General features: G+C 50.0%; 1 protein-coding gene across 11 annotated transcripts in view; it reads left to right on the top strand.

The window, feature by feature from the left end:
• Ikzf4 (IKAROS family zinc finger 4) overlaps positions 1-26,225 on the top strand; it is a 36,781-nt gene extending 10,556 nt beyond the window's left edge. For 2 of the 11 annotated variants that reach the window (XM_036169746.1, XM_036169747.1), the window contains exons 2-8: positions 6,067-6,259; positions 14,893-14,997; positions 16,326-16,586; positions 17,497-17,664; positions 20,998-21,150; positions 21,883-22,014; positions 22,992-26,225. In XM_036169746.1, coding sequence (XP_036025639.1) covers positions 6,079-6,259; positions 14,893-14,997; positions 16,326-16,586; positions 17,497-17,664; positions 20,998-21,150; positions 21,883-22,014; positions 22,992-23,755 — 1,764 coding nt within the window. In that variant the 5' untranslated portion in view covers positions 6,067-6,078 and the 3' untranslated portion in view covers positions 23,756-26,225. Of the gene's footprint in view, positions 1-6,066; positions 6,260-11,581; positions 11,851-13,611; positions 13,706-14,892; positions 14,998-16,325; positions 16,587-17,496; positions 17,665-20,997; positions 21,151-21,882; positions 22,015-22,991 lie in introns of those variants that run through there. The other 9 variants (XM_036169748.1, XM_036169745.1, XM_036169750.1 and 6 more) reach the window with 9 other exon arrangements.
• Positions 26,226-26,837: the final 612 nt, after the last annotated feature.

Raw genomic sequence — 26,837 nt, 5'->3', positions numbered from 1 at the left:
TCAAGGTCATCTTCAGTCACAGGGCAGTCCAGAGGCCAACTTGGGGTATACAAAAACCTATCTCAAAAATTTAACACAAGAACACTAAACAGTAGCCAGGCGGTCGTGGCACACACCTTTAATCCCAACACTCAGACAGGCAGGAGGATCTCAGGTCAGCCTGGTACACAGAGTAAGTTCCAGGACAGCCAGGGCTACACAGAGAAACCCGGTCTTGAAAACAAACAAACAAACAACAACAAAATGTCAGTTCATTTATTACACGGAGAAAGTTTTGCTTTCTCATAATTTTTTCCTGAATAGTTAGAGCTGTTGAGTGTCTTGGGAGACACAGGAGTAGGAGAATGGACCTGCCCTTGGAAGTCAGACCTGAACTGACTTCCTGACCTTGTTAAGGAGTGGACAGGGAGTTCTCTCTAGAAAGGATGTCACTTTCAGCCATCCCTGCTCGAAGGTAATAACCTGTGGGAGAGAGCCAGCGCAGTGGAGGACTTTGGTTATGCTGTCAAGTGACTCGAAACACGGGTGAGATGCCCCAGAGGGTAGAGATGCTCACTGCCAAAGCTTTGATCCCTGAGACCCACATCACATCTGGGAAAGAAACAACTCCTACAAGTTGCCCTCTGACCCTCCCCCCCTTACACACACACACACACACACACACAATACACAAACACACAACACATGACACACACTTAATAAAAATGGGGAGGGCCGGAGAAACTTGCCTGGCATGTGTGAAGACCTGGCTCTAGGTCTCTAGCACGGGTATGAGGGTCCTCTCTTTCACTCCAGAAGTCACATGACTGATATTCCATCCCTCACAGAGGGGCTTCCTTCTTAGTGGGGAGGAGGGAAGAAACGCTGTTTCTAGTAGCTCTGCATTCAGCTCACTGAGCTGAATTTACAATATACTCTATGTGCCCCTCTCCATTACTGTATGCCATTATGATTTTGCTTTTGTTTTGAATCAGGGTCTTGCTAGGTAGCTCAGGCTGGCCCCTAGACTCATGGCAGCCCCCTTGTCTCAGCCTTTCAAGAGCTGGAATTTCAAGGGTATGCTACCATTAGTGTGTGTGTGTCTGTGTGTGTGTGTGTGTGTGTGTGTGTGTGTGTATCTGTGTGTGTGTGTGTGTAGACAAGGTCTTGCTTTGAATGTCTTAGTAATCACTATATAGCTCAGGCTGACCACACTCACGGCAATACTTTTGCCTCAGTCTCTCGGTGTGTACCACCAGGCCCAATGTATTCATGTTGCTTTAAACCACTTTGCTTCCCATCTGAGATCTTTGAGCCGAGTTTATATTGGATTGCTAACTTCTTTCTCCTATACTACCTAGAGGGTGTCTCTAGCAGGCTCTGCCTAAGTTGACCCAGTTTCTCTAAGGAGACAAACCTGCTTGCCTGCTCAGGTAGGGGAGGAGATGCTTTGAGGGGTGGAGAGGAGGAAAGTTGAGAGTCATGTGCTACAGGAAGATTTGGGCAAAGAGTAAAGTCCATCTGCTGATTTGTTCCTAGCTTTCAGAAATCCAATACTGAGTGCTGGTGGGCCAGTGGTGGCACATGCCTATAATCCCTGCATTTGGGAGATAAGTGCAGGAGGAGCAGAGGTTCAAGATCATTCTCAACCACAAAGCAAGTTCGAAGAGAGCCTGAAGAGAGAAAAGAGGAAGGAGGGACCAGGCATGGTGGCCTGTACATGTAGAATATGTAGAATAGGGGAGGTGGAAACAGGTGGGTCCCTCAGGTTGGCTGACCAACCAGCCTCGTATGCTTGGCAAGTTCCAGCCCGTGAGAGACTCTGTGTCAGCAACAGGTAAATGGCATCTGAGGAATGTCACCTGAGATTGTCCCCTGGCCTCTGTATGCACCAGCACACACATACATGGGTGCACATGTACACACAGACAGACAGACAGACAGACAGACACACACACACACACACACACACACACACACACACACACACACACACTCCCAAAAGGAAACACCCCTCAGATCTTTCTGGAAACTGGGCCGTTTCAAAAAGGATCCAAGAATGAGCCACTGTTCCTGAGACAGTACTTCAATTGGAGAACCAGCTCAGCTTGTTCTGCCTCTTAAAAAAGAAGCCCCTCTCCTACAGGGGTAACCCCGAAGAAAGATTCTTTTTTTAAATTTTATCAATTTACTTACTTACTTTGCTTTCCTTTGTTTTATATTGATTGAGACAAGGTCTCCTGGAGCCCAGAATGGCCTTAAATTCAACTTTGTATCTGAGAATGACCTTAAACTCCTGCCATTCCTGCCTCCATCTCCTGAACGCTAGGATGGTGGGTGAGCCGCTATACCAGGAATCCAACTCAAGGCTTTGTGCATGCTGGGCAAGCACAACAGCTGAGCTCCAGCTCCAGCCCTCTCTGAGCTTTGGAAAGGAAGCAATAGTGTAAAGGAAAGAAGGTTCCTCAGGGCAGGCGAGATGCCTCAGTGGCTAGGAGCATGCACTGCTCCTGCAGAGGACCTGCACTGGATAATGGTTTGTAACCCCAGCTCCAGGAGAATCCAGTGCTTCTGGCCTGCAAGAGCACCTGCACTCACATGCACGCACGCACTCACTTTAAAAATAATAAAAATAACTCTTTAAAGGAAGAGCACACCTCAGAGAAGCAGGAGAGCTATGTCCTAATTCTGGTTCCAGCAGTGACAAGCCTTACTTAGGACATCCGCTTAACTGTTTTAAGCCTCAGTTTTTCCAAACGGAAAATGGGAAAATCCTCTCCCTTCTGTCTGGGGGAGGGGGACATTCGAGGGAAGTCATGCATTAACACTTTTAGCTTTGTAGTTGTTTTCCGGAAAAAAAGTCCCAAAGGCCTTTTGTGGGGCTGATGATTTCTGAGCACAGCCTGACCTCCTTTGTCTGGAGATCTCTGACCACCTGGAGATTTGTGGCTAGTTCCAAAGGGTACGAGTTATTGGACCGTGTGCACCGCCTGGGCTCTTCTGATTGTTGCCCTCAAGGGAAACTTTAAGCAACCATTTATAATTGTGGCTTGTTGGAACTCGGCTAGCAGCTCAGTGGCGTAGAGCTGTGGCTTCTCCTAAAAGTCTGGTTCCAGAGCTCAGTCCATCCCAGGAGGTCAAGACCAGAGGAGGTGAAAATAATCTTAGGATTGTTCTCACACACCCAGGATCCCCAAGGTTAATTCTAGGAATCTCTGGAGAGACGAAAGGGAGGGGGCTGCTTTGCAAGAGTGAGCACAAGACTGCACTTCAGGCTTTCTACGAGCTTTGCTCCACCTAAGATTTGGGCAGGAAAACAGACGTTCCTCCCCTGTGAGCCGTGCAAGATAGCTTTACAAATGAGCCACACTTTCATCTGCCTGCCTTTGAGAAAGGCTTCAAAGGGCCCAGGACTCCTGGTGGCAGGCATCTCAAGTAGTTTTCTAGCTTCACCCTTGTTTCTGCAGATCTGCCCCTGGGGCATTTATTTCTATTAGGAGAGTAGCAAAAGCAATTGAGGGTGTATATACATCTCCACCACGTAAATTCTTTTTAAAGATGTGTTTATTTCATTTTATGTGTGTTAATGCTCACCTGTATGTAAGTGCGCCGTGTGTGTGGTGCCCCTGGAGTTCCAAAATCCGGTTTTTCTTTTGAGATTTTATTTTTATTTTTATTTTTTTGGTTTTTTGAGACGGGGTTTCTCTGTGTAGCTTTGCGCCTGTCCTGGATCTCGCTCGGTATAGACCAGGCTGGCCTCGAACTCACAGAGATCTGCCTGGCTCTGCCTCCCAAGTGCTGGGATTAAAGGCGTGCGCCACTGCCACCACCGCCGCCGCCCGGCTTATTTTTATTTTATGTGTAAGAGTGTGTGCCTGAGTGTATGTCTGTGCACCACATGTGTGCAGTGCCCACAGGGGCTGTAAGAGAGCATTGGATCCATGGATTACACAGTTTGGAAGAGCAACCAGTGCTCTTAACCACAGTGCCATCTCTCCAGCCTTTTTTCCTACAGGGCTTCTCTGTGTAGGCCTGGCTGTTCTAGAACTCCATCTGTAGACCAGGCTGGCTTTGAACTCACAGAGATCTCCTGTCTCTGCTTCCTGAATGCTGGGATTAAAGATGTGACCAACACAGCCCAAGGTGTGTTCTCGAGCTTTCTCTCTCTCTCTCTCTCTCTCTCTCTCTCTCTCTCTCTCTCTCTCTCTCTCTCTTTTAACACAGGGTCTTGCTATGTATCCCTGGCTGGCCTGTAACTAGATTTCATAGACCAAACTGGCCTTGAACTCACAAGAGATCCCTTTGCCTCTGCCTCCCAAGTGCTGGGATCGCAGACATAAACAAACCATCATGCCTAGCTCTAAATAGAATTTTTCTTGTCCTCCTCCCAAGGACTCCATTGCAATAAATTATCACTTTAATTCTTTAATACTCTGCTGTTTAATAATTTTAAAAATCTGTCTTGACAAGCAGTGGTGGCCCACACCTTTAATCCCAGCACTCAGGAGGCAAAGGCAGGCATATCTCTGTGGCTTCAAGGCTAGCCTGGGCTACAGCTAGAGTTCTAGAACAGCCAGAGTTACACAAAGGGGGGGAAAACAAGCCAAAACAAAAGGAAACAAGACAAAAAAAAAACCCAACTCTCTCCTTAATTATTTTTTATTTTTTGAGACAAGATTTCATGTAGCCCAGGCTGGCCTCAAACTCACTATATAGCTGAGGCTAGTCTTTTTGGTTTTTCAAGACAGCGTTTCTCTGTGTAGTTTTGGTGACTCTCCTAGCCTCGAACTCACAGAGATCCTCCTGGCTCTGCCTCCTGAGTGCTGTGACTAAAGGCATGCACCACTGCAGCCCGACCTGAGGCCAGTCTTAAACCCCTGATCCTCCTGTTCCCATGTCTAAGTATTGACAGATGTATATACTTTTTTTTTTTTAATTTCATAACTGAGGACCTAACCCAGGACCTTGCGCTTGCTAGGCAAGCGCTCTACCACTGAGCTAAATCTCCAATCCCCATTTTTTTAAAAATAAACATAATGGGGCTGGAGAGATGGTTCATAGATTAAGAGCAACTACTGTGTTGCAAAGAACCCTGGTTCAGTTCCCAAAACCCCACATGGTGGCTCTCAAACATCTGTAACTCCAGATTCAGGTGATTCAACACTCTCTTCTGACCTCTGACACTGCATTTATGTGGTGCAAATAAATACATACTGGCATAGCACACATACACATAAAATAAAATTTAAACATATTTTTAAAAGTTAAAAAGAAGCCAGGAGACGGTGGCCCACACCCCTAGTCCCAGCACTCAGCATGTGTAAGGCCATGGATTTGATCTTTAGTGCACACACACACACACACACACACACACACACACACACTAAGTGTACTGTATCTTCAACAGAGAAGCTATCACTGAACCTTGACAGGGGCTTCTCTCCGATTCCACATTCCGCTCTCCTGTGACCCTACCTTCTGCTACACATACCCAAAAAGAAAAATATACCTATAAATAACTGAGTATGGCTGGTTTTTTCCCCTCCCCAAATCTCACTACATAGTTTGGATTAAGCTGGAACCCAAGATTTTCTAGCCTTCACTTCCTAGTGCTGGAATTACAGGCGTGTGGCGGCATCCATGGTTCGATTCCGCTTCTTTTCTCTCTGATCCTTTAACTGAAGTCTGGCACCTCTTTGAGGCTGTTTCTCTGCTTCTTGAGGACAGAAGTGTAACCTGTCTGCTACATCAGCTACAACTCAAAATCCAGAACCACTCTGCTAACGGAGTGTGAGGTCTATCTCAGAAGTTTGGGTCCTAAATAACTAATGAGACAGACATTCATACAGTGAGTTCCAGGTCAGCCAGGGCTGCGTGTCTCAGTAAATAAATAAATAAAAGGTAGATTGAAGGAAACCTGTGCATTTATATGTCAGGATACATTGTCTATTTCCCAGGACAAAAAAAAAAAAGTTTTTGTTCTGACCCTTTAGATGTCTTGTTCACTCCATAATGTAAAACAAACAAAAACCCACCTCCTCCCTCCCCAGCCATGGTTCCTAATAGCAGTCTCTTCTCTTTCAACAGGACCTCTCTAAGATGGACTTAGAAGACTGCAATGCCCGTTCCTATATGTCTGGTATGCCTTCTGTATGTTCCGTCCAGACGGGCGTGGGAGCAGACCCTGTGGATGAAGGCAGAGAGCCTTCAGCCCTGGCACGCGACTTCTACTTGACTAAATGCCAGGCTCAGCTGCCGCTCAGTGCGGTAGTGCTTGGAGGTAGTAGGCAATCCCTGTGGTCTTCCGTTCCTGGTGGTGGTCCTTTTCCAGGCTGTGGAGAGGGAGGAGAGGGGATAAGAGTGGATATTGTGAAATATATGACCCGAAGCGAGCAGATGGGAGGAGAATGTGTTCTTTTTCCTGTCCCACCCAAGTAGAGTGGACCATCTTCAAAAACTTTACAGTGGGCTGGAATAGTGGGGACTGTCACAAACTGAAGAACACGTCTTACCACTGCTATTCTGTGTCTGCCAGGCAGTCCCATGTGAGAGTGTGTAGCCTCCAACTGTTTTTCCTTAAACAGAAGTCAGATTTACTTATTTATTATCTACTTTTTTGTTTGTTTGTTTTTTGGTTTTTCGAGACAGGTTTTTCTCTGTGTAGCTTTGTGCCTTTCCTAGATCTCCCTCTGTAGCCCAGGCTGGCCTCAAACTCACAGAGATCTGTCTGCCTTTGCCTCCCAAGTGTGCTGACATTACAGGCGTGGGCCACCACCGCCTGGCTATTATCTACTTCTTTATTTACCAGTGTATGTAGCAGATCTGGAACTCACTATGTGACCCTAGGCTGGTCTCAAACTTAAAATTCTTCCTGCCTCAGCTTCCTAAATGCTGAGTGACAGATATGAGCTACCACGTTACCACCCCTCGAGACAGGGTTTCATTATGTAGTCCTGGGTGGTCTGGAACTCCCTGTACAGACCAGGCTGGCCTTGAACTCATAGAGATCCATCTGCCTCTGCCTCCTGAGTGCTGAGGCTAAAGATATATGCTAGCATGCCCAGAAGAGTTCTGAATTTTTATGTGAAATGACTCCAGCCAGGTATGATGAAGCATACCTGTAATCCCATTACTTGGGAAGTGGAGGCAAAAGGATTACCATGGATGCGAAGCCAGACTAGGCTACAGAATCAGAATCAGACCCTGACAACAAGAAATGAAACCAATCTGGGTTAGATAGCTCACTTATTTGTTTATTTGTTTATTTATTTATTTATTTGTTTGTTTGTTTGTTTATTTATTTGAGACAGGGTTTCTTTGTGTAGCCCTCGCTGTAATGGAACTTGCTCTGTAGACCAGACTGGCCTCAAACTCACAGTGGTCCTCCTGCCTCTGTGTACTGGGATTAAAGGTGTGTGCCACGATTGCCCAGTGGATAGCTCACATTTTTTAATACGAACATTTAGAAGGCACAGGCGGACAGATTTCTGTGAATTTGAAGCCAGCTTGATCTACACAGTGGATTCCAGGCCAGCTACATACTAAGATCCTGTCTCAACCCCTACTACTGCAAAAAATAATGTAATAAATAAATATTTAATTTTAAAAAGAAATAAAAAAAATTAAATAAGTAAAGGAACGACTCAATATTTTTAAAAGTGCTGTATGGTCAGCACTTGGGAGGCTGAGACTCTGTAGGTTTGGAGCTAGCCTGGTCTACATAGCAAGTTCCAAGATATCCCAGGCTAAATAGAAAGACTCTGTCTCAAAAAAATAATAATAATAATTGAGTCGGGCAGTGGTGGTGCACGCCTTTAATCCCAGCATTTGGGAGGCAGAGGCAGGTGGATTTCTGTGAGTTTGAGGCCAGCCTGGTCAACGGAGCGAGTTCCAGGATAGCCAGGGCTACACAGAGAAGCCCTGTCTCAAAACAAAACAAAAAAATAATGGTAATCATTGATACGGTCTGAATTCAGCCCAGAGGCCTATGGTTTACATCCTTTGAAGACAGGGACTCTCAGTTTTCATTCTCCTCAGCCCCTTTCCACAAGCATAGCAGGCTACAGACTGTTCACACCTGCTAAATATCCTTACAGAGGAGAAGAAATCATTACCTAGTGGATTTTAGAAGTATCAGAACAATCAGTTTTTGGTTTTTTTAAAGATACAGTGTTCTGCCTGCATGTGTCCCTGCAGGCCAGAAGAGGGCACCAGATCTCATTACAGATGGTTGTGAGCCACCATGTGGGTGCTGGGAATTGAACTCAGGACCTCTGGAAGAGCAGTCAGTGCTCTTAACCTCTGAGCCAGATCTCCAGCCCAGAAGAGCAACCAGTTTTAATAAGTTAAACAAGGAGAAAGAGGACTGAGGTGCTGCTAGGTAGGTAGGCTGCTTGCCTAGCATGCATGCAGCAGGCTGTGGGTTTGATCTGCATAAACCAAGCACTCTGATTCGTAGCTGTAATCCCAGCACGGGAATAAGGCGCTTTACCCAGCTAACTTTCTGAGTAGAGTCTGTTGTAGCCTGGGCTGGCATTGCACTTGCTTTGTAGCCAAGGCTAGACGTAAATTCCTGGTGCTCCTCCCTGCACCTCCCAAGTGCTGAGATTATAAATGTGTGCTTCCTGTTCGGCTCGAAAGTTAGTCATTATTATTATTATTATTATTATTATTATTATTATTAATTTATGTGTATGCATGTCTATCTACTGTGTATGTGGGCACCACAAGAAGACAGAAGAAAGCATCTGATCCCTTAGGACTGGAGTTACAGAAGGTTGTGAGCCATCACGTGGGTGCTGGGTGCTGAGAACTGAAACTGGGTCCTCTGCAAGAACACTGAGTGTTCTTAACTGCTGAGCTATCTCTCCAGCCCCCTCAAAAGTTAGTCTTTAAATATATATATATATATTAGAATGTCTGGATCAAAGAAACAGGTATGGTATCACACCGATATAATTCTAGTACTTGAGAGGCTAAAGCAAGATCATGAGTTCTAAACCATCCTAAATTATACAGAAAGATCCTAACTCAAGCTAAAAATAAAATTGGTGGGCCTGGCAGAAGCAGGCGGATCTCTGTAAGTTCAAGGCCAGCCTGGTCTACAGAGGTAGTTCTAGGCCAGCCAAGGATGTATCACAATACCTTGCCCCAAAGCAACAACAACAAAACATGGTACTGACTATGGTGGCCATAATCTCAGCACCCAGGAGATGGAAGCAGGAGAATTATGAACTCAGGGCTAGCTTACACTGCATATTAAGAACCCATCTCAATAAAACAAGTCCAAGTGCCATCGTGGAAATGAGCTATGAGGTGCTTTATTAATTTTCTTTAAAAGTGGAACCAATGAAGGGATTCTTGACACGCTCTGATGGAGATAGTGAAGTCGGTCAGACACACCTGGGAATCACGGTCCTCATCTGGGTAGTACACAGAAAGCTACTGACTCTGGAGGAATTAGGTTAGGCACAGGCATGCAGTGCTTGCCGCATGCTGGACAGAATGACATACTTCAGGTGGGCCGATTCAACGGAAAGAGGCCCTTCCGAGAAACCAGCCAATTCTCCCACCTCCGGTTCAGTCAAGTCTAGTCATTATTGAGCAATAAGAACACGGAGGACCCAGTTAGTGATGAATGGTTACTGTCAGGTGGATAAAATCCAATTCCTGCGGTAAGGTAGGCAAATGAGAAGCTGTGAAGGAGGCTGGGGAAATGTCCTGTGGGCTCTTTTCCGTAGTCTGTCTGGAGAATGTTGAACACTAAGCAGAAACTTTCTGAGGCCATTTTCCTCACTGAGCTCTGAAGCCAAGCTCTACTTCCTTAAGGTGGGTTGACGTCGCCTAGATGACGTCGCCTCTGCACAGATGGTTTCTGAGTAAGAAGAGAAGTCCACTCCACGCCTGTGTTTTGAGAACTCTAGATGTTAGCAGCTACCTTCCGAAAGACAAAGTCAGGGCAGGGCTGACATTAGGTCTAAAGAGTACCCCTTCTGCTAGGTGGTGGCGGCGCACACCTTTAATCCCAGTGCTTGGGAGGCAGAGCCAGGCGAATCTCTGTGAGTTCAAGGCCAGCTTGGGCCACAGAGCTAGATCCAGGACAGGCACCAAAGCTACACAGAGAAACCCTGTCTCAAAAAACCAGAGGGGGGGGGGAAAGTGCCCCCCTTCGGGTCTAGACAGGACCAAGATGGTGCAACTGAAGTATCTAAGAACCAATTACTGACTCCCCACTCTCTCCTAGGCTGATCCAGAAACAGAGGGTCAGCCCCAGTGTCTAGCCTTTTACCAACCCTTTCTTGGGTCATCATAGATAGCTCTCTGCCTGAAGGTAGATGGTCTTCCTCACTGGCCACCCTGATAAAGGGAGGCATTCTCCTGTTCTTCCAGGGGTTTTTACCACCTCCCAGAACCCACTGAAAGCCCCCTGCCCACTTCTATTTTAAAGATACAGAAGGGGGGGGGGAAGCAAGATTTACCACACAGATCCCCACCCTACCCCCACATACACCAAAACCAGAAACTGAGTTGCCCAAACCAGGCAAGTAGCTGAGGGACCACTACTTGTCCTGAGTGTCCTGGTGTTGTAAAACATTTCTAAGAGAACCTGAGGAGAGAAGGATGCTCCGATTGGCAACCCAAAGTTTCACGGCCCCTCCCACCCCCAAATTCTTGGAATCAGAAAATCCAGTCTTGCGAAGTAGGTCAGCTCAGCAGTGAGCAGTTTCTCTGGAAGGGAAGGGAGCAGGGGCCTCTCATCCTGATAGAGGACAGATTCGTCCAGGACTCCAGCGACTGGAGCCCCAGGGACACAACACAGGAGGGGAGGAAGACAGGGAGACCGAACCAGCGGTCTGAAAGCGCTCAGGGTCACAGATCTCCACTAGTCAGGCTGGACTGCGATGCTGAGATCCCTCTGACGGCCGGCGGGGAAAGGGGGTTGTCGGGAGGAGGGGAAGATGGACAAGGGACTGAGTTTGCTGGGGGAGGAGCTTTCTGCCACTTCTAGAGCCTGGAGGCTGCCCCTGTGTCCTGGGCCCCATGACCTCTGGGGCCTTGGCTTCTCTAGCTGGCAGAGGATTGGGCCTTCCCTGGGATAACCCCCTTCCTTCTCCCCACAAGCCTGCTCTTCTCTCTCTCTCTCTCTCTCTCTCTCTCTCTCTCTCTCTCTCTCCCTCTCTCCCTCTCCATGCATGTGTGTGTGTGTGTGTGTGTATGTCTCTCTCTCTCTCTCTCTCTCTCTCTCTCTCTCTCTCACACACACACACACACACACACACACACACACACACACTTGCCTCCCTCTCAAGCATTTGTTGTGCGGTTCCTCTTTGTCTGCTGGGCAGGAGGGCAAACACATCTGCCTCCCCTCCCTGTGTGTGCCTCCGCTCCCACCCCGCCACTGTCTTGGAAAAGGGATGCGGTAGCTTAGCATCGCCTCCCCCCCATCACCATCACACACACTTGTACATTTTCTCCTGCCCCCTCCCAAGCACATCCACACCTCTCTCTCTCCAACACACACACGCACACACACACGCGCACACACGCGCACACGCGCACACACACACACACACGCGCACACGCACACACACACACACACACACACACACACACACACACACCCTGGGCTGAGCGGTCCTGCCGGCTGCAGCCGTGGGCCCCTGCTCACCGCGCGGCTGCCCCTGCCTGCGAAATGACGGCGGTTCCCCTCACTTCCAGGAATCCACGCTTCCTGGAAGGTGAGTGGCTGGGCTCACCCCTGCCTGCCACCGAGACGCAGACATGCACACACCACCCGCACTCCCTCGCCGTTTCCAAGGCGGCGGCCGCGTTCGCACCCCAGGGTCTCACCGGCAAGGGAAGGATAATGTAAGTTCAGGCAGAAGGCGGCTAGCGGAGCGGGGGAGGGGGGCGACGGGGCTAGGGAGCCAATTCAGTAACTACTCCCAAGCCTGCGGAGAGGGAAAGGATGGGGGCTGTGTGTGTGTAGCGGGGGAGGGGGCGTTCCTCCTCACACTTGGGGAGGATGGGAAAGGGTGTTTGGTGTTGCTAAGCGAAGAAGACGGTGACTTGGACAGTGGGAGCTTGTGGTGACATCTTGATTAGGCCTTGGGGACAGAGGGAGAGCAGCCAGGGGTGGAATGCCGAGACAGGCCTGGGTGGGAATGGACAGTGGAAAGACCTGAGGTGAGGAAGAGGACCTGTGACAGCAGATGCTTCATCCTGGAACAGAGGTGTGAGTGGCCTCAGCCTCCTGCCCACAATAGAGCCGGCCGGGGATAGCTGTCTTTCTTCGCTCATGCACTCACTGGTCCCTGATAGCAGGCTAGCATCCTGACACCTGGAGCCCATGGTCAAGAAGAGAAAGCTGGAGGATGAGGTCCCTTGCAGAGAAGTGCAGAGGCTTGCCGAGCTCCAGGTTATTCCCCAGAGGCAACCACTCCAGGGCTGCAGGAGAGGGCTGGTCTCCGCCAGTGTGGGAAAGGCTGGTACTGCTTTCCCATCCCTTCCCTCCAGCTTTTCTGCCCTTTCTACACCTCCTGGTTGCTCCCATGTGAACCTCGCGATTTAGCTTTGCTCCCTGGGGGTTCAGCCAATCCATGGTGGCTTTGACCAAGAAAATGTCTCTGATACCTGAGAGCAGCCTTAATTCTTGGCTTTGACAGTCTGAGATTTCTTGGAAGTCCCAGGCATTTGAAATTCCCTCACTGGGGTTTCTGGGGACGAGAGGGGAACTGATGAGTTCCCCAAATCTGACTTTTGTCCCTGTCAGCCTCGGGCTAGAAATCTAAATCCCTGGAGCCCCACAAAAAGACCTTCTGGCCTGTGACACAGATTCCTCCTTAGATTTTAGTACCAGGAAAGTAGACTGGAGTCTCTTTTCCTCTTACCTTTATCCCAGGGATGACAGCATCAGGGAGCCTCTGGGATTGCTGGTGCCTCCTCCAGGCTCCCGCTTTCTCTCCTGTTTCCAGCCCTTCATTGGGAGAGCCACAAAGAATGCTTTCCCCTCAACCTTCCTAAGTATCCCTGTAAGAATATTGTCCCGCCAGATAGCCAGCCCCAAGTCTCAGAGGCAGCCTCAGCTCCAGGAGGCTGGGACCAGGTGTGGATTTCCAAGAAGCTCCTCATCGTTTTAGGATCAAGGCTTTAGCAGGTCCCTCCTTACCAACATTGAGTGATTTGGAAGCAAGTCAGCACTAACCTTTGAGAAGGAGTAAGAAGCTGGGTGTGGCACATGCCTGTCATTCCCCCTGCTTCCGAGGCTGAGGCAGGAGGACCGTTGGGTTTATTTAGCCTTCTCCAGCCTGTCCAACCTTCTAGCCTCAGTAAACTCAGTTGAAAGGGCACGTGTTAAAACTGGACCTGAATCTACAAGTCTTCACGGTTCGGGGGCTGCTCACATCATGGGTTTGTGTCTTGAGGCAACTTTTAAAGAAAACCAGGACTCACCTGAAGAGCCTCAGCCGGGGGAACTCAGGTTCAAGCCGGAAGGCTTTTTCTATAGCTGGTGAACAGGGCTCCTCGGGCTTCCATGGGATAGAATGGGGAAATGGGGCTTTAGGAGAGGATGTGAACGGGAAATGGTCCCAAAGTCCTGAGTGGTTGTTTTCTTCCCACTGACCAAAGCTGGAGAGGGATCCCTCAGGAGGGTGTGTTCCGGATTCCTTGCCTCAGGCCCAGGACTCCAACCCTTTTATAATGGAATCTTTATTTTACGAAAGTAAGTATGTGCAGAGCGGGGACGGGGTAAAGTACTGACCAAGGTGGACTCTAGGGACGGATTTTAGGGTCTCTCTCTCTCCTTTCTCTCTCTTCCATGTTTAGGCCTTATGTGCATATACCCATGCATGTTCATGTTAGCAGATAATATAGACGAATGTGATGCTTACCCCAGTAGGTATGTTCTCTTTACATGTGTCTGCGTATGTGATCTGTGTTTGTATGTTTATCTACATGTGTTTTTATTTCACTCATATATTTGTGCAGAAAATTGTGGGGGGGATTTTTGAAGACACTCGTGTTTTTCAGGTACGTTATCAGATTTTTTAAAAAACATAATTTCAAAAGGCATTTTTAAAAAGTATTTGGTCAACAAGTTGAAATGGATGCATTTAGGATCATTGATATTTAGCTCTCGAGAGGACATCAAATAGTAACTATTCGATCAGACTCGGGTCAACAAGAAAGCTCTCTAAAGCCTTCAAAGTTTGGCTGAATTTAGAGAACTTCTTGAGCTCACCCCCCTCAGCATTATCTCCTCTGTTGTCCTACCCCAGCTCAGCCACTGCCAGCTTAGACACGTGACATAAACTTCTTCTGTGTCTCCTAGTCCAAAAAGTTAAAAGTAATATTGCAGCACCTACTTCACAAGGTGGCTGTAAAGCTTCAAGACGACGGTGCGTTCCAAGCACACAGACTGAGGCCTGGTACGAGTCTACACTCGCTAAACGTTAGCAGCTAGCGTTGTTGTTAACGCATGTGATCGTCAGGTTCTGGACAGTTCCAGATGCCCTTCCTGCAGACTCCAAAACCACTACTGGGAGCTCCAGAAAGAGCAGTACGAAAGAATGCCTGCTCCACCTTCTCGCCAGGTCCCCGTCCTCTGCTCTACCATGGCCCGCCCAGCCCTGGCCCTGCTTCCTGCAGAGTCAAGAGTGGGTGCCGCTCTTCCCCTCAGCCCTAGATAAAGGTAGGGCAGGCCAGACTCAGCTACTGAGTTCACGGAAGTCAAGGTCAGCACTGGGCACCAGGCCCCTGGGGTCACAGGTAGGGCATTCAACCTACCTGTACATGGCTATAGCATAAGTGCTTGTGAAATTTAACTGTAGCCTTTTAAAAAGAAGGTTAGGCAGCGGAGTGTAGAGGCTCCAGCCCAAGCTTTACCTGAGATCTGTTCTCTCCTCCAAGGTAGCGGGGACTCATCTCTGGAGAAGGAGTTCCTCGGGGCCCCAGTGGGGCCCTCGGTGAGCACCCCAAACAGCCAGCATTCTTCACCCAGCCGCTCACTGAGTGGTAAGTGTGGCCCTCCACCTATCCCGGCACTAGGCAGCACTGTTTTTGTTTGGCCCTCCATTTGCCCTCTCCTGGCCACCACTTCCCATCATCTCTTTCTGGTCACCTGCTCAGAAACTCTCAAGGTGGGAAGCAGCCAAACACCCACTGCTCTCCTAGCTTCCGAAAAGAGTAAATAGCTAATGCCAGACTAGGGTAAAATTAAAAGGTGTATGGGTGACATTAAGATACAAGGTCCCATCAGGGCATGGTGGCGCACGCCTTTTGTCCCAGCACCCGGGAGGCAGAGGCGGGTGGATCTGAGTTCAAGGCCAGCTTGGTCTACAAAGCGAGTTCCAGGACAGCCAGGGCTACCCAGAGAAATCCTGTTGTGGTGTATGTGTGGAGGGGAGGGGGGGTGGAGGAGATAAAGGTTCCAGAGAAAAAAATCTGGAGTTGGATACAGAAGTGGTCGTTGGGTAGAGAGAGGCAGGAAATGAACAGTAACAAGACTCACCACCTCCCATCCCACTTGGCCTGCCTGGCAGGGCCCCCCACCCCCAGTGCCCCTCCCCAGCTGGCCCTAGATCTGTGACATTCTCTACATGGTTGAAATAGCCAGGAATGTAGGTCAGAGCTAGTGCCAGAGCCACCCCCCTGTGTCCCCTCAGGTTCCTAGGAAGAGGCGCAGGGGGTTCAGTCTCTCTGGGGAGAATCAACCATACCTGTCTTCCAGTCCCACTCTGCCTTTAGCCTGTGGTCCTCTTCAGTCTCCCCAGGACGGTTTTCCCGTCCTGTTACTTGCTGTCTTCCTGCCTGAGGCCAACTCAGACATCAGTCTATGTGTCTTTCTTCCTCTTGTCTTTCTTTTTCATTTTTCTTTTTTAGACAGGGTCTTGCTGTGTAGCCCTGGCTGACCTGGAACTCACTCTGTAGACCAGGCTGGCCTTAAACTTACACAGGTCCACCTGGCTCTGCCCTCTGAGTGCTGGGATTAAAGGCGTGCGCCGCCGCTGCCCAACCAAACATCTTTCTTAATGAGAAGAGAGTGCGGGCAAAGGGTCCTCTAAGTCACCTCTTCTGCCTGCTGACAGAAGACATCCAGTGCATTCCTTTTTTTTTGTCTTCTAAACCCTATTTTCCTGGTGGGTGGTAGGTAGGAAAGATTGCTTTCAGTTCAGATGAGTTCTGGGACGCCACCGAAGACAATGTATAGGCTGTTGCCCCTCCTGACACTTGTACCCCCCCAAGGTTTGCAGTCACCCTGTTGGACTACGGAAGGGTCATTCTGCCCGGGAGCGGTCGCCCCTTTGCCTATCTATTCTAAACATCAGTCCCCTGACCCCCAGCCAACTCCATCAAGGTGGAGATGTACAGCGATGAGGAGTCGAGCAGACTGCTGGGGCCAGATGAACGCCTCCTGGATAAAGACGACAGTGTCATTGTGGAGGACTCCTTGTCAGAGCCCTTGGGCTACTGCGATGGAAGTGGACCAGAGCCTCACTCCCCCGGCGGCATCCGGCTACCCAATGGCAAGCTCAAGTGTGACGTCTGTGGCATGGTCTGTATCGGGCCCAACGTGCTCATGGTACACAAGCGCAGCCACACTGGTGAGTAAGACAAAGAGCTTCGTGGAAGAGCTCTGGGTCAGGCTGGGGCTACAGAGCAGAGGTGTGCTAGGACATTGGTAGGGAAGAGGCTGAGGAGAGCCACTGCAGGCGGGCGGGGGTGGCTCAGAAAGGGAAGGGTGGATTGGAGCATGGTTTCTAGGGAACAAAAGAGAGAAAGGGGTATATGAGCCCCTCGGAACATCTGTAACCCTCCTGACCCTTTTCTCCAGCTGTTGTGACAAGGAGAAGCTACTACTTCTTTTCTCGGAGTGTAGAGAGAACGGGTACCGGGGCCTCTAGAGGGATTCTTGAAGCTCCAGTATGGATTAGTGGTGGGGGGATGCGTGCATGTGTAAGGCCTTGTGGTAGATCTCAACACCAAAAAATGTTTGCAGACGTCTGGGGGAGAGCTGCCTACAGCCATTCCAAGAGGGGCAGACTTCCCGGGCCTTCTCATCTCATAATTTAAAGGAGGTGTATGGGGGGCAACCTCTGCATACCCTGCTCAGACTCAGAGTTGAAGCGTTCATCTAATTATTCTTTATCAATAGAAGATCAGGAGTCAGATATTAGGGTAAGAACCTGAATGATCAGAGAAGTTTCGTAGAAGCCACCAGTCACCTCCTACCAATATCTGACTCTCGATCTTTTATTGAAGAATAATTAGTCAAAGGCTTCACTGAGCTGTTTTGGGTCGTCGTCTTTTGGCCGATCTTGTAGGCACAGTACTGGTTGCCAGTCACACACCTCTAATCCACACCTTCCCAGGGGAAGAGGGCCCTCAGGTGACCTCTATAAAGTAGGCCCACTATGTGCAGCACTCACCGCCCCTCAGAGTGGGCTCCGAGAACCTTCCCTTCACCTCCAGCACCCCCATGCCAGTCTCTGGACCCTGCTCTTCCACCTGCAGGGGAGAGACCCTTCCACTGCAATCAGTGCGGCGCCTCCTTCACACAGAAGGGGAATCTGCTGCGCCACATCAAGCTGCACTCAGGGGAGAAGCCCTTCAAATGTCCCTTCTGCAACTATGCCTGCCGCCGGCGGGATGCACTCACAGGCCACCTCCGCACACACTCAGGTCAGTGACTATCCAAAGCAGCAGAGAGAGTGGCACCCAGCCTGCTCAGAAAAGAGCTTCAAGACTCTGCATTGGAGGGGGATGATGTCTGTCACCGAGGGGTGGGAGCACTCACCGATCGATGGATCGCTCACAGAGCAGATAGAGCCCTCCTTGCCTTGCTGATGAGGAATTTGTGGGACTCTTTACTGGGGTATTTTACTGCCACATTCTGTGACATGAAGCAAAAGGAACATGGTTAACCCTCCTGGCTCGTCCCTGGTGTTGTTTTCTAAACATTTTAATGATGCCAACACCATATGTGTCCCATCACCCGCAAATCTGAGCCCTGCGGGAGGGGGAAGGGGCTTCTTCCCTCTCTCATTTGCACCAGGAAACTACACCTGTCACCATCTTTTTTTGTTTTGTTTTGTTTTGGAGACGGGGTTTCTCTGTGTAGTTTTGGTGCCTGTCCTGGATCTCACTCTGTAGCCCAGGCTGGCCTCGAACTCACAGAGATCCACCTGCCTCTGCCTCCCAGTGCTGGGATTAAAGGCGTGCGCCACCACCCAGCACCTGTCACCATCTTTTTTTTTTTTTTTTTTTTTGGAGCTGAGGATTGAACCCAGGGCCTTGTGCTTGCTAGGCAAGCGCTCCACCACTGAGCTAAATCCCCAACCCCTCACGTCACCATCTTTATCCCACTTCTCCCAAAACACCGGAGGTCTTGGATAATCACTGCACCCTCTACTTCCTAGTGGTCCCTGTAAATATCTAGAGGCCTCCCAAGCTGGAAGGAAGGGAACTAGACCTCCACATAGGAAAAGACCATCCCATTTCTGCTCTGCATCTCACAGACAAAGCAAATCCAGAGAGTACCCAGTACTGGAGAGGTGGGGGCAGGAAGGTCAGGTTTTCAACCAGCTTGGGCTCTGTGGGACCCTGTCTCAAAAGTAACAAAGTAAGTAAAAAGACTTTGAGTCAGTATTGGTTGGAAGGAGCTGGAGAGATAATGCTTCCTAGGTGTTTTACTAAGTTGTGGCCTCTTGGCTGGATTGAGCTGGCAAGGAGACGGTAGCTGAGGGTTGAGGAGAGGAAAGAGGGGAGAGAACCAGAATCTTCCCTGGGCTTTTCTCTTTTTTAAAACCCTCCTGGGTAGGACATAAAGGGACAGAGAGGCACTCCAGCAACGTCTGCCTCCTCCATCCTGCCTTGTTCCAGATTCTCCCATGTACCTCGGACCTCTTTGTCTTTCTGTGTGTAGAAGAGGTATAGTGATTATCACTGACTTATGCTCTGTAATCTGCAGAGAATTTATCTTGTGTCTCCTTACATGACCATCATAAGAATTTCAGACGCAGGCAGGGGAGTGAGAAAAAAAAAATTTCCGGATGAAAATGCCCCACTCCCAGCACGCCACTTGTTGAGATGGGGGTCTCATGTAGCCCAAGCTGACCTCAAACTCCCTGTGTAGCCTAGGATGACCTTCACTTTCTGACGCCGATCTTCCTGCCTCTGCCTTTTGAGTACTGGGATTGCAGGGGTACACCACAACTCCTGCTTGGGAGCCTGTGGAGATGGAACCTAAGACTTCCCACATGCTGGGCAAGCACACTACCTAGCAACTGAGCTATAGCCCCTGCCCTAAAGCTCCCTCCCCCCACCTTGTTTGACAAGGGAACTGATGCCATGGGGACAGAAATGAATGTTGTGGACTATAGCCTAGCCTGCTCCCATCAAGGTCCCGTGGCCAAAACATATGCTCCTTTTTCTCAGGGTCAAACTATTTACCTTTGGCTAGCCTAGAACTTGCCATGTAGACCAGGCTGGCTTCAAACTCACAGAGATCCAATTACATCTGCCTCCCAAGTGCTGGAATGAAAAATATGCACCACTAGCCAGGTGGCAGCACCCACGCCTTTAGTCCCAGCACTCAGGAGGTAGATGTCTGTGAGTTCGAGGCCAGCTTGGTCTACAGAGCGAGTTCCAGGACAGGCTCCAAAACTACACAGGGAAACCCTGTCTCAAAACAAACAAACAAACAAACATATGCACTACTATGCCCCCAAATTCTTGACAAGGTCAATTGACTGGATTTTGAATGTTGTTTAGGAGACTAAGGGGGAGCAGACACACGTGTAGGTCCCATCTCTGTGAGATGCTTTCTGTAACAGATCACGCTGTAGGAGACAAGGTTGGAGGACTGTTCCTCTCCTGCCATGTTAAACTGTTTCCCAGAGGGTCGTGGGTGGAGAGGGCTACTCATTTCATCCCTTCAGCACTTTGTTGACAGGTGAAGAGCAACGTGGCAAAGGTTGATTTAGTAGTAGCCAAGGGTAGACATACGTGGGGGTGAAAAAGTCACTAATTCCCTAGCAATGCCTTGTCCTGCCTCCTTGCTCAACAGTAGCAATAAACACAAATATACTGTACCGTGTGTCTCTTCAGGTTTTCTTCCACCACCCCCCCCCCCCCCCCCCCCCCCACCCCGCCTCACAAAAAAAAAAAAAAAAAATCACCTCCCAAGAGTTGTGTTTAAACAAAGCTACAAAGCTACAGCTACTAGTCTGAGTTTTCCCATTTTTTTTTTCCTTCGGAGCTTTATCACACATTCTTTTTAAAACAAAAAGTAAGAACCCGGTTGTTGTCTTTCTTTTACTTCTCCATCTTCTGTTCCTTTGCTCTGTGTCTCTCTTTCCCGTCAGTGCTGGGCTCTCTGGGTATCTCCGTACAGTGACAGAAAAAGACAATGATCAGTAAACTCAGACAAGGGCTGGAAGTTAACAAAGAACACAAGTGAAGGCCAACCACTGCGGCCCCTCCCGAATGGGCAGATCTGAAGGCTCTCACGGCCCCGCTGCCTCAGCCCACCGATTTCCCTCCAGCCAGTGCAGGGTGCTTGCAACCAAAAAGTCCCCTTGTCTGAAAAACAGTATTACACCCGCCTGCCACATGGAAAGGTTAAACCGCAGCCTGAGCCCCAGACCCTGAGATCCTGGGGTGGGGCCTCTGTGCTTGCTTACCAGGGAGGGTCCCCTACTAAGTGCCCGGGTCGTCACTTCCTTTCAGAAGCAGCCAGAGCACCCAGAATCCGGTGTGCAGCCGTGTGCCAGGGGGCCCCCCTCCCTTGGCGGTACACGGTCAATGCTTGCCCAGGTTTGGTTCACCTGGTCTTTGTTGTAGGTGGGGCTGACACACACACACACCCCGACACACACACACACACACACACACACACACACACACACACACAGTTAACTACGTTCTTTCCTCTGCATGCCGGTGTGCAGCCGCTCCCGCGTGGCGCCTCAGAGCCCGGGTACTCTCACGTTGCCTTTCCTCTCTCCTCCACAGTCTCTTCTCCCACAGTGGGCAAACCCTACAAGTGCAACTACTGTGGCCGGAGCTACAAGCAGCAAAGCACCTTGGAGGAGCACAAGGACCGATGTCACAACTACCTGCAGAGCCTCGGCGGCACGGAAGCCCAGGCTCTGGCGGGCCAGCCAGGTGGGGCCGTGGGTAGCGCCACAGGGGAGCTGAGGGCAGAGCCAGGGGTTCAGGCAAGGGCGATTCTAGCACCTGAGCAAACACGGGTTACACTTCCAAGCACCGGTTCCTAAGCATCCCGGCCAATGTCCAGCACAGCTCTGGGGCAGGTCCATAGGGAGATCCAGACATAGAGGGAATCTAGATCCGCATCTTCAGTCTAATGGGAGAGAAGACACAAAGGACAGAAGACCAAGCGGTCGCTGTATGTAACTGTCCTCAAAAGGTCTGAAGTGTTACTAGAATGAGCTTTAGGTAGGGTACAGAGCCCATAGTGACCCACGCCTTTAATTCCAGCACTTAGAACACAGAGGCAAGTGGATCTCTGTGAGTCCAGTGCCAACCAGGGCTGCATAGTGAGATCCTGTCTAAAAACAAAACAAAGAGAGCCACTTGTGGTGGCTCACGCCTTTAATCCCAGCACTCGGGAGAATCCCAGCACTCGGGAGACAGAAGCAGGAGGTTCTCTGTGAGTTCGAGGCCAGCCAGGGCTACAGAGGGAGTTCCAGGACGGCCAGGACTGTTTCACAGAGAAACCCTGTCTCAAAAGCCAAAAATAAAATAAAAATTTTAAAAAGAAAGAAAGCAAGCCAGCCCTGTTTCCCAGGCATAACCTCCCTTGACTGCTGACTGGCAGGCAGAGAGGCTGCTGGGCTGATGTCACTCAGCTGCTCCCGCTGCCCCTCCCCGCAGGTGATGAAATGCGTGACCTGGAGATGGTGCCCGACTCCATGCTGCACTCATCCTCTGAGCGGCCAACGTTCATCGATCGCTTGGCCAACAGCCTTACCAAACGCAAACGTTCCACCCCGCAGAAGTTTGTAGGTAAGAAGAGTCCTTTTGGAGGGAAGACCGCAGAGGCTTGGGTCTGGTGATTTGATTTTTTTGGGGGGGGGGGGGGGGGAAGCAGCCTTGCGGTCTCCGGGGTGCTCGGAATGTCCCTGTGTGGATGGAGGGGGACGACATACTTCCAGAGACTTGGGGGTGTAGCTCTGTAGAATGCTCGCTCCCCTTGCAAGTGTGAGAACTGGAACTTTGTCCCCAGAACCTACACAAGACTGTCAGGCATGGTGGCACGTGCTTGTAACCCTAGCCCTGGGAGGCAGAGTCAGAAGGATGCCCTGGGGTCACTGGCCAGGCCGGCTAGCCTAATTGGTGAGCTCCAGGCCAATGACAGATCCTGTTTCAAAGGATATGGATGGCATTCCTGAGGATGGCACCCAAGGTTGTCCTCTGACCTCCACAAGTATGTACACATACATACACGTGCACCAGCACAGAGGTGAATATGCACACACAGAGAACATACTTAAAAGACACAGTGGTCAGTATTGAGGCCCCACGGAGCGGGGGTGCTGAGCTTTTCCATCTTTTGAAAAATAACAAGGATTAGTCTGTTCGGGCCGGTCTTAGAATCAGTGAGAGGAAGTGAACGTGTGGTTCCCTGACCTGAAAATGGCGTTATCTCACCGCGGATCTGAAACTTTACAGAGAATAAGGAGGATGAAACTTCAAAGAGATACCTTGCCCTAAGACTACAGCTTCCCTTCTACCTGACCCTCTGGGGAGTAAATAGGGTGCATTCAATGATGTTACCTGGGACCATGGGTATATATATATAGCTCAATGGTAGAGATGTGCTTAGCATGTGTGAAGCCCGGGGTTGGGTCCCCAAAGCTAATTAATAATGATGATAAGGATGCTGTTATATGTAGGCCCCTGGGTTAGAAAACAAAGAAGCAATTCTGGGCATGGCTTAGGGATTCTTTAAACCCAGCCCGATGAGATCTTACTCTCCACAGGTGAAAAGCAGATGCGGTTCAGCCTCTCCGACCTCCCCTATGACGTGAACCCCGGCAGTGGCTATGAAAAGGATGTGGAGTTGGTGGCGCACCATGGCCTGGAGCCTGGTTTTGGAGGTTCTCTAGCCTTTGTGGGTACAGAGCATCTCCGTCCCCTCCGCCTCCCCCCGACCAACTGCATCTCAGAACTCACACCTGTCATCAGCTCTGTGTACACCCAGATGCAGCCCCTCCCCAGCCGTCTGGAGCTCCCAGGGTCCCGAGAAGCAGGTGAGGGACCTGAGGACCTGGGAGATGGAGGTCCTCTTCTCTATCGGCCCCGAGGCTCTCTGACTGACCCTGGGGCATCCCCCAGCAATGGCTGCCAGGATTCCACAGACACAGAGAGCAACCATGAAGATCGGATTGGCGGGGTGGTGTCCCTCCCTCAGGGTCCCCCACCTCAACCTCCTCCCACCATAGTGGTGGGCCGGCACAGTCCCGCCTATGCCAAAGAGGACCCCAAACCACAGGAGGGGTTATTGCGGGGCACCCCAGGCCCCTCCAAGGAAGTGCTTCGGGTGGTGGGTGAGAGTGGCGAGCCCGTGAAGGCCTTTAAGTGTGAACACTGCCGCATCCTCTTCCTGGACCACGTCATGTTCACCATCCACATGGGCTGCCACGGCTTCAGAGACCCTTTCGAGTGTAACATCTGTGGTTATCACAGCCAGGACCGGTATGAGTTCTCTTCCCACATTGTCCGTGGGGAACACAAGGTGGGCTAGCGGACCCCCCCCCCCCCCCCGGTCCTGTCCTCAGCCCACCGCTCCACTGCCCCACCTACAGGTGTCTAGCCCACACCCCAAGGAGTTTTGCATCCACTGGCCACCTCACTTCACATTTGACCCCAACCCTCTTTGCTCTTCCCTTCTCTCCCCTGGCTGACGTAAGCATTGTGACAGACGAGTCTTTTTGCTTATATTTCTCCTTCTGAACTCCTCTCTCCCGGCATCTTTGCTGTTTATTAATGACGTTTCCTTGGCCTTTTTAAATGTACCGCAATCTCTGGCCACTCCTTCACTCTCCTGCCCAAGGCTCCCGTCTGCTCTAAGCCTAGATTTTTTTTTTTTCCTCTTATGGATCCCAGCTCCTCCAACAGCCCCAGGGGTTGGAAGCTCCTCTTTGTACTTCGGGAGCTTCTTGCTTTAATCCTGACCCTTATTTATCTGACTCTTCACTTTCGATGTTGATACCTCCCTGCGGCCCCACCTTAGCGCTGTGGCATTATGATCTCCTCTCTGGGACCCTTCAACCTGGTACTTCATACCTCTTGTGCCCCTCTCTCTCCAGGCAGCTTGCACTATTCTTAAACGAATGAAGAATTTCCTCAGTGGAAGTAGGGGGCTGTAGAAACTCTCCCCAGGAACTCTGGACTGAGGGTCCTCTTGACCTCACCTGGGAACACAAGCTCCCTAAAGCCTCCAATCAGGGCCTCCCTCCAGGATGTGATATCGCTCTTCCCTCTCCCCGGCCCACCCCTCAACACCACTCTGGTCTCAACCTGCCACCCTCCTCAGTGGTGGCTTCTCTCTTCTTGGAATGCCCCCATTTTATATTCTCAGGGGCTAAAGCTAGGCCTGCAGCCCTGTCTGACAGACTGGCAGCTGCGGGTGCCTCGCTGAGAACCAGGGCACGGGAAAGGGGGTGGGCAGAAACCTCTCCTCCACCTTTCAGACTTTTTCACTCCAGTGACCTTTCTAGGCTCTCAGGGACTCCTTCTGTCCCCATTTTATGAGAAACTGGTGGGTTGCTGCCCAACGACCAGGGGTCTCTCAGCCCCATCAGTCACGCTGCCTTTTTCCTTCTAGCAGGATTCACTGTCTCGTTCCCAGGCTCCTGGGCCCTGTTGTTATCAGTGGCAGGGAGAAAGGAATGTCTCTTTTCTCTCTGCTAATTTTCAGTATAACCAAAAATTGTCCCAGAATGAATGGCATGTGTGTGCCCACCAGACCATTCCATTCTTGTGCCAGCAAGAATGGGATGGACACAACTAACCGGGCGCCATCCTTCACTGCCCTTCCACACTCGGCTCCGGACACAGGGCAGGAGGGGCCTTCTTCTCTGGTGGTTGCAGAGACCCTGGCTATCTGGAACATCGTCAGGGTTCGTGAGACCATGCAGGAGAAGGCATAGCTCCACCGCACGTGGAGGTCTCTCTCTCTCTCTCTCTAGAGTTCCCTGCCAAGGCCACAGCCATCCCACTCTCTGCTTCTTTGAGATTCAAACCAAAGGCTGTTTTTCTATGTTTAAAGATAACAAGAAAAAAAAAAAAAAGTAAAAACCCAACACAGCACCTCATAAGTTATAAGTCTCGGTCTTCTCTCCTCCTTTCCTTCCCTTCCTCTTCCATCTCTCTTTCCATGTCCCTTTTCTTTGTGGGCTCCTCGGCCTCTCTCTACTTCTCTCCCTCCCTGGTGGGGATATTGAGAGGCACAAAGGAGTGGGCTACATCAGATCCTGGCAATGGGGCTGTTAAACCTTCTGGAGAGTCTGCTTTCCCAATCATGAGAAGGGCAGGGTTGAAAACAGTCTTCTCTTCCTTCTCCTGCATTACATGGCTTCCCAGAAGGACCAGATTGGCAGGGAGGAGCTTTTGCGGGGTGGTTCTTCCTCCTTGACGATGTAGCAATAAACAGGTGCTGCTAAAGGCGGAGAATGGGGTCTGAGCTCCGGAGGGAGTGGTCCCCGGAGAAGGGAAGGCTGGGTCTCCGCAGCAGAACCTTGGCACTAGCTCCTGGGATGGCAGCAGAGCTGTGGTTAGTATCTCCTGAACTATTCTGGCCGCTGAGCCTCTTCCCGGTAGACCTGCTCCCACCTGCCCTGTGTCTGCCATGTATTGGGGGATACCTCAGAAGGACTAGTTCCTCTGAGGCATCAGAGCCTCTGAGTGCCCCATTGCCCCTTCCTTTAGTCAGCCTTAGCACCTGTAACCCCCCAGAAACCTGAAGGATTATGCTCCGAGGCTGTGTGCCTACAAGAGCAGAGAAGGAAGGGCAAGACCAGGTGCTAGGGAGGAGAGGGGCAGCCTGTCTCTCTCCCGCCCATCACTGCACTTTAACCAGGGTCTTAGGTACAAAATCCTACTTTTCAGAGCCTCCCAGCTCTGGAACCTCAAACATCCTCATGTTCTCTCCCAGCTCCTTTTGCATAAAAAAAAAAAGAAAAAAGAAAAAGAAGAAAAATCAACAACAAAACACCAAAACCCACACAGAGAAAAGAGGTGTTTTCTTTTTTAATTACTATTCAAAAATAACAATACAGAAAAGTTGGGGGAAGGGAGAGAATTTCTAAATAGACACTTCTCCAGACCTTTGTGTATGTGTGTGTCAGTGTCCAGGCTGCAGGTGGAATTTTGTAATACTTCTGGCAGCTTCTTTCCTTGTGTAAATAATATATATATATATATATATTTTTAACCAGAAATTATGAAGATCAAACATAGACTAAACACAGAAGCAAGTGCAATACCACCTCTCCTCCCCCAGGGTCCCTCTGTAGCCTGTTTGGTGTCCCCTTTGACCCTTGCCCTTTCACCTCTTCTCTCTTGTCCTCTGGTCCCTTACCTACCCTCCCCCTCCCTCTTTTTAAAAGTTTTTCTCCTTTCTCAAAGGGAGTTAAACCAGCTTTTGAGACTTATTGCAAAGCATTTTGTATCTGTAATATACTGTAAGTAAATATTTGTGTAATGGAGAAATACTACTGTAAGTTTTGTACTGTACTGGCTGAAGGTCTGTTATAAATAAACATGAGTAATTTAACAGCACTGTTTGTTCTTGGAGACTCCCTTTGTTTTCCTTCCGGGAGAGA

This window comes from Onychomys torridus, chromosome 20 (assembly GCF_903995425.1).
Source record: "Onychomys torridus chromosome 20, mOncTor1.1, whole genome shotgun sequence".
Taxonomy (NCBI): Eukaryota; Metazoa; Chordata; class Mammalia; order Rodentia; family Cricetidae; genus Onychomys; species Onychomys torridus.
Note: the sequence above shows the minus strand (reverse complement) of the source record. Positions and strands in the feature narration are given on the sequence as shown.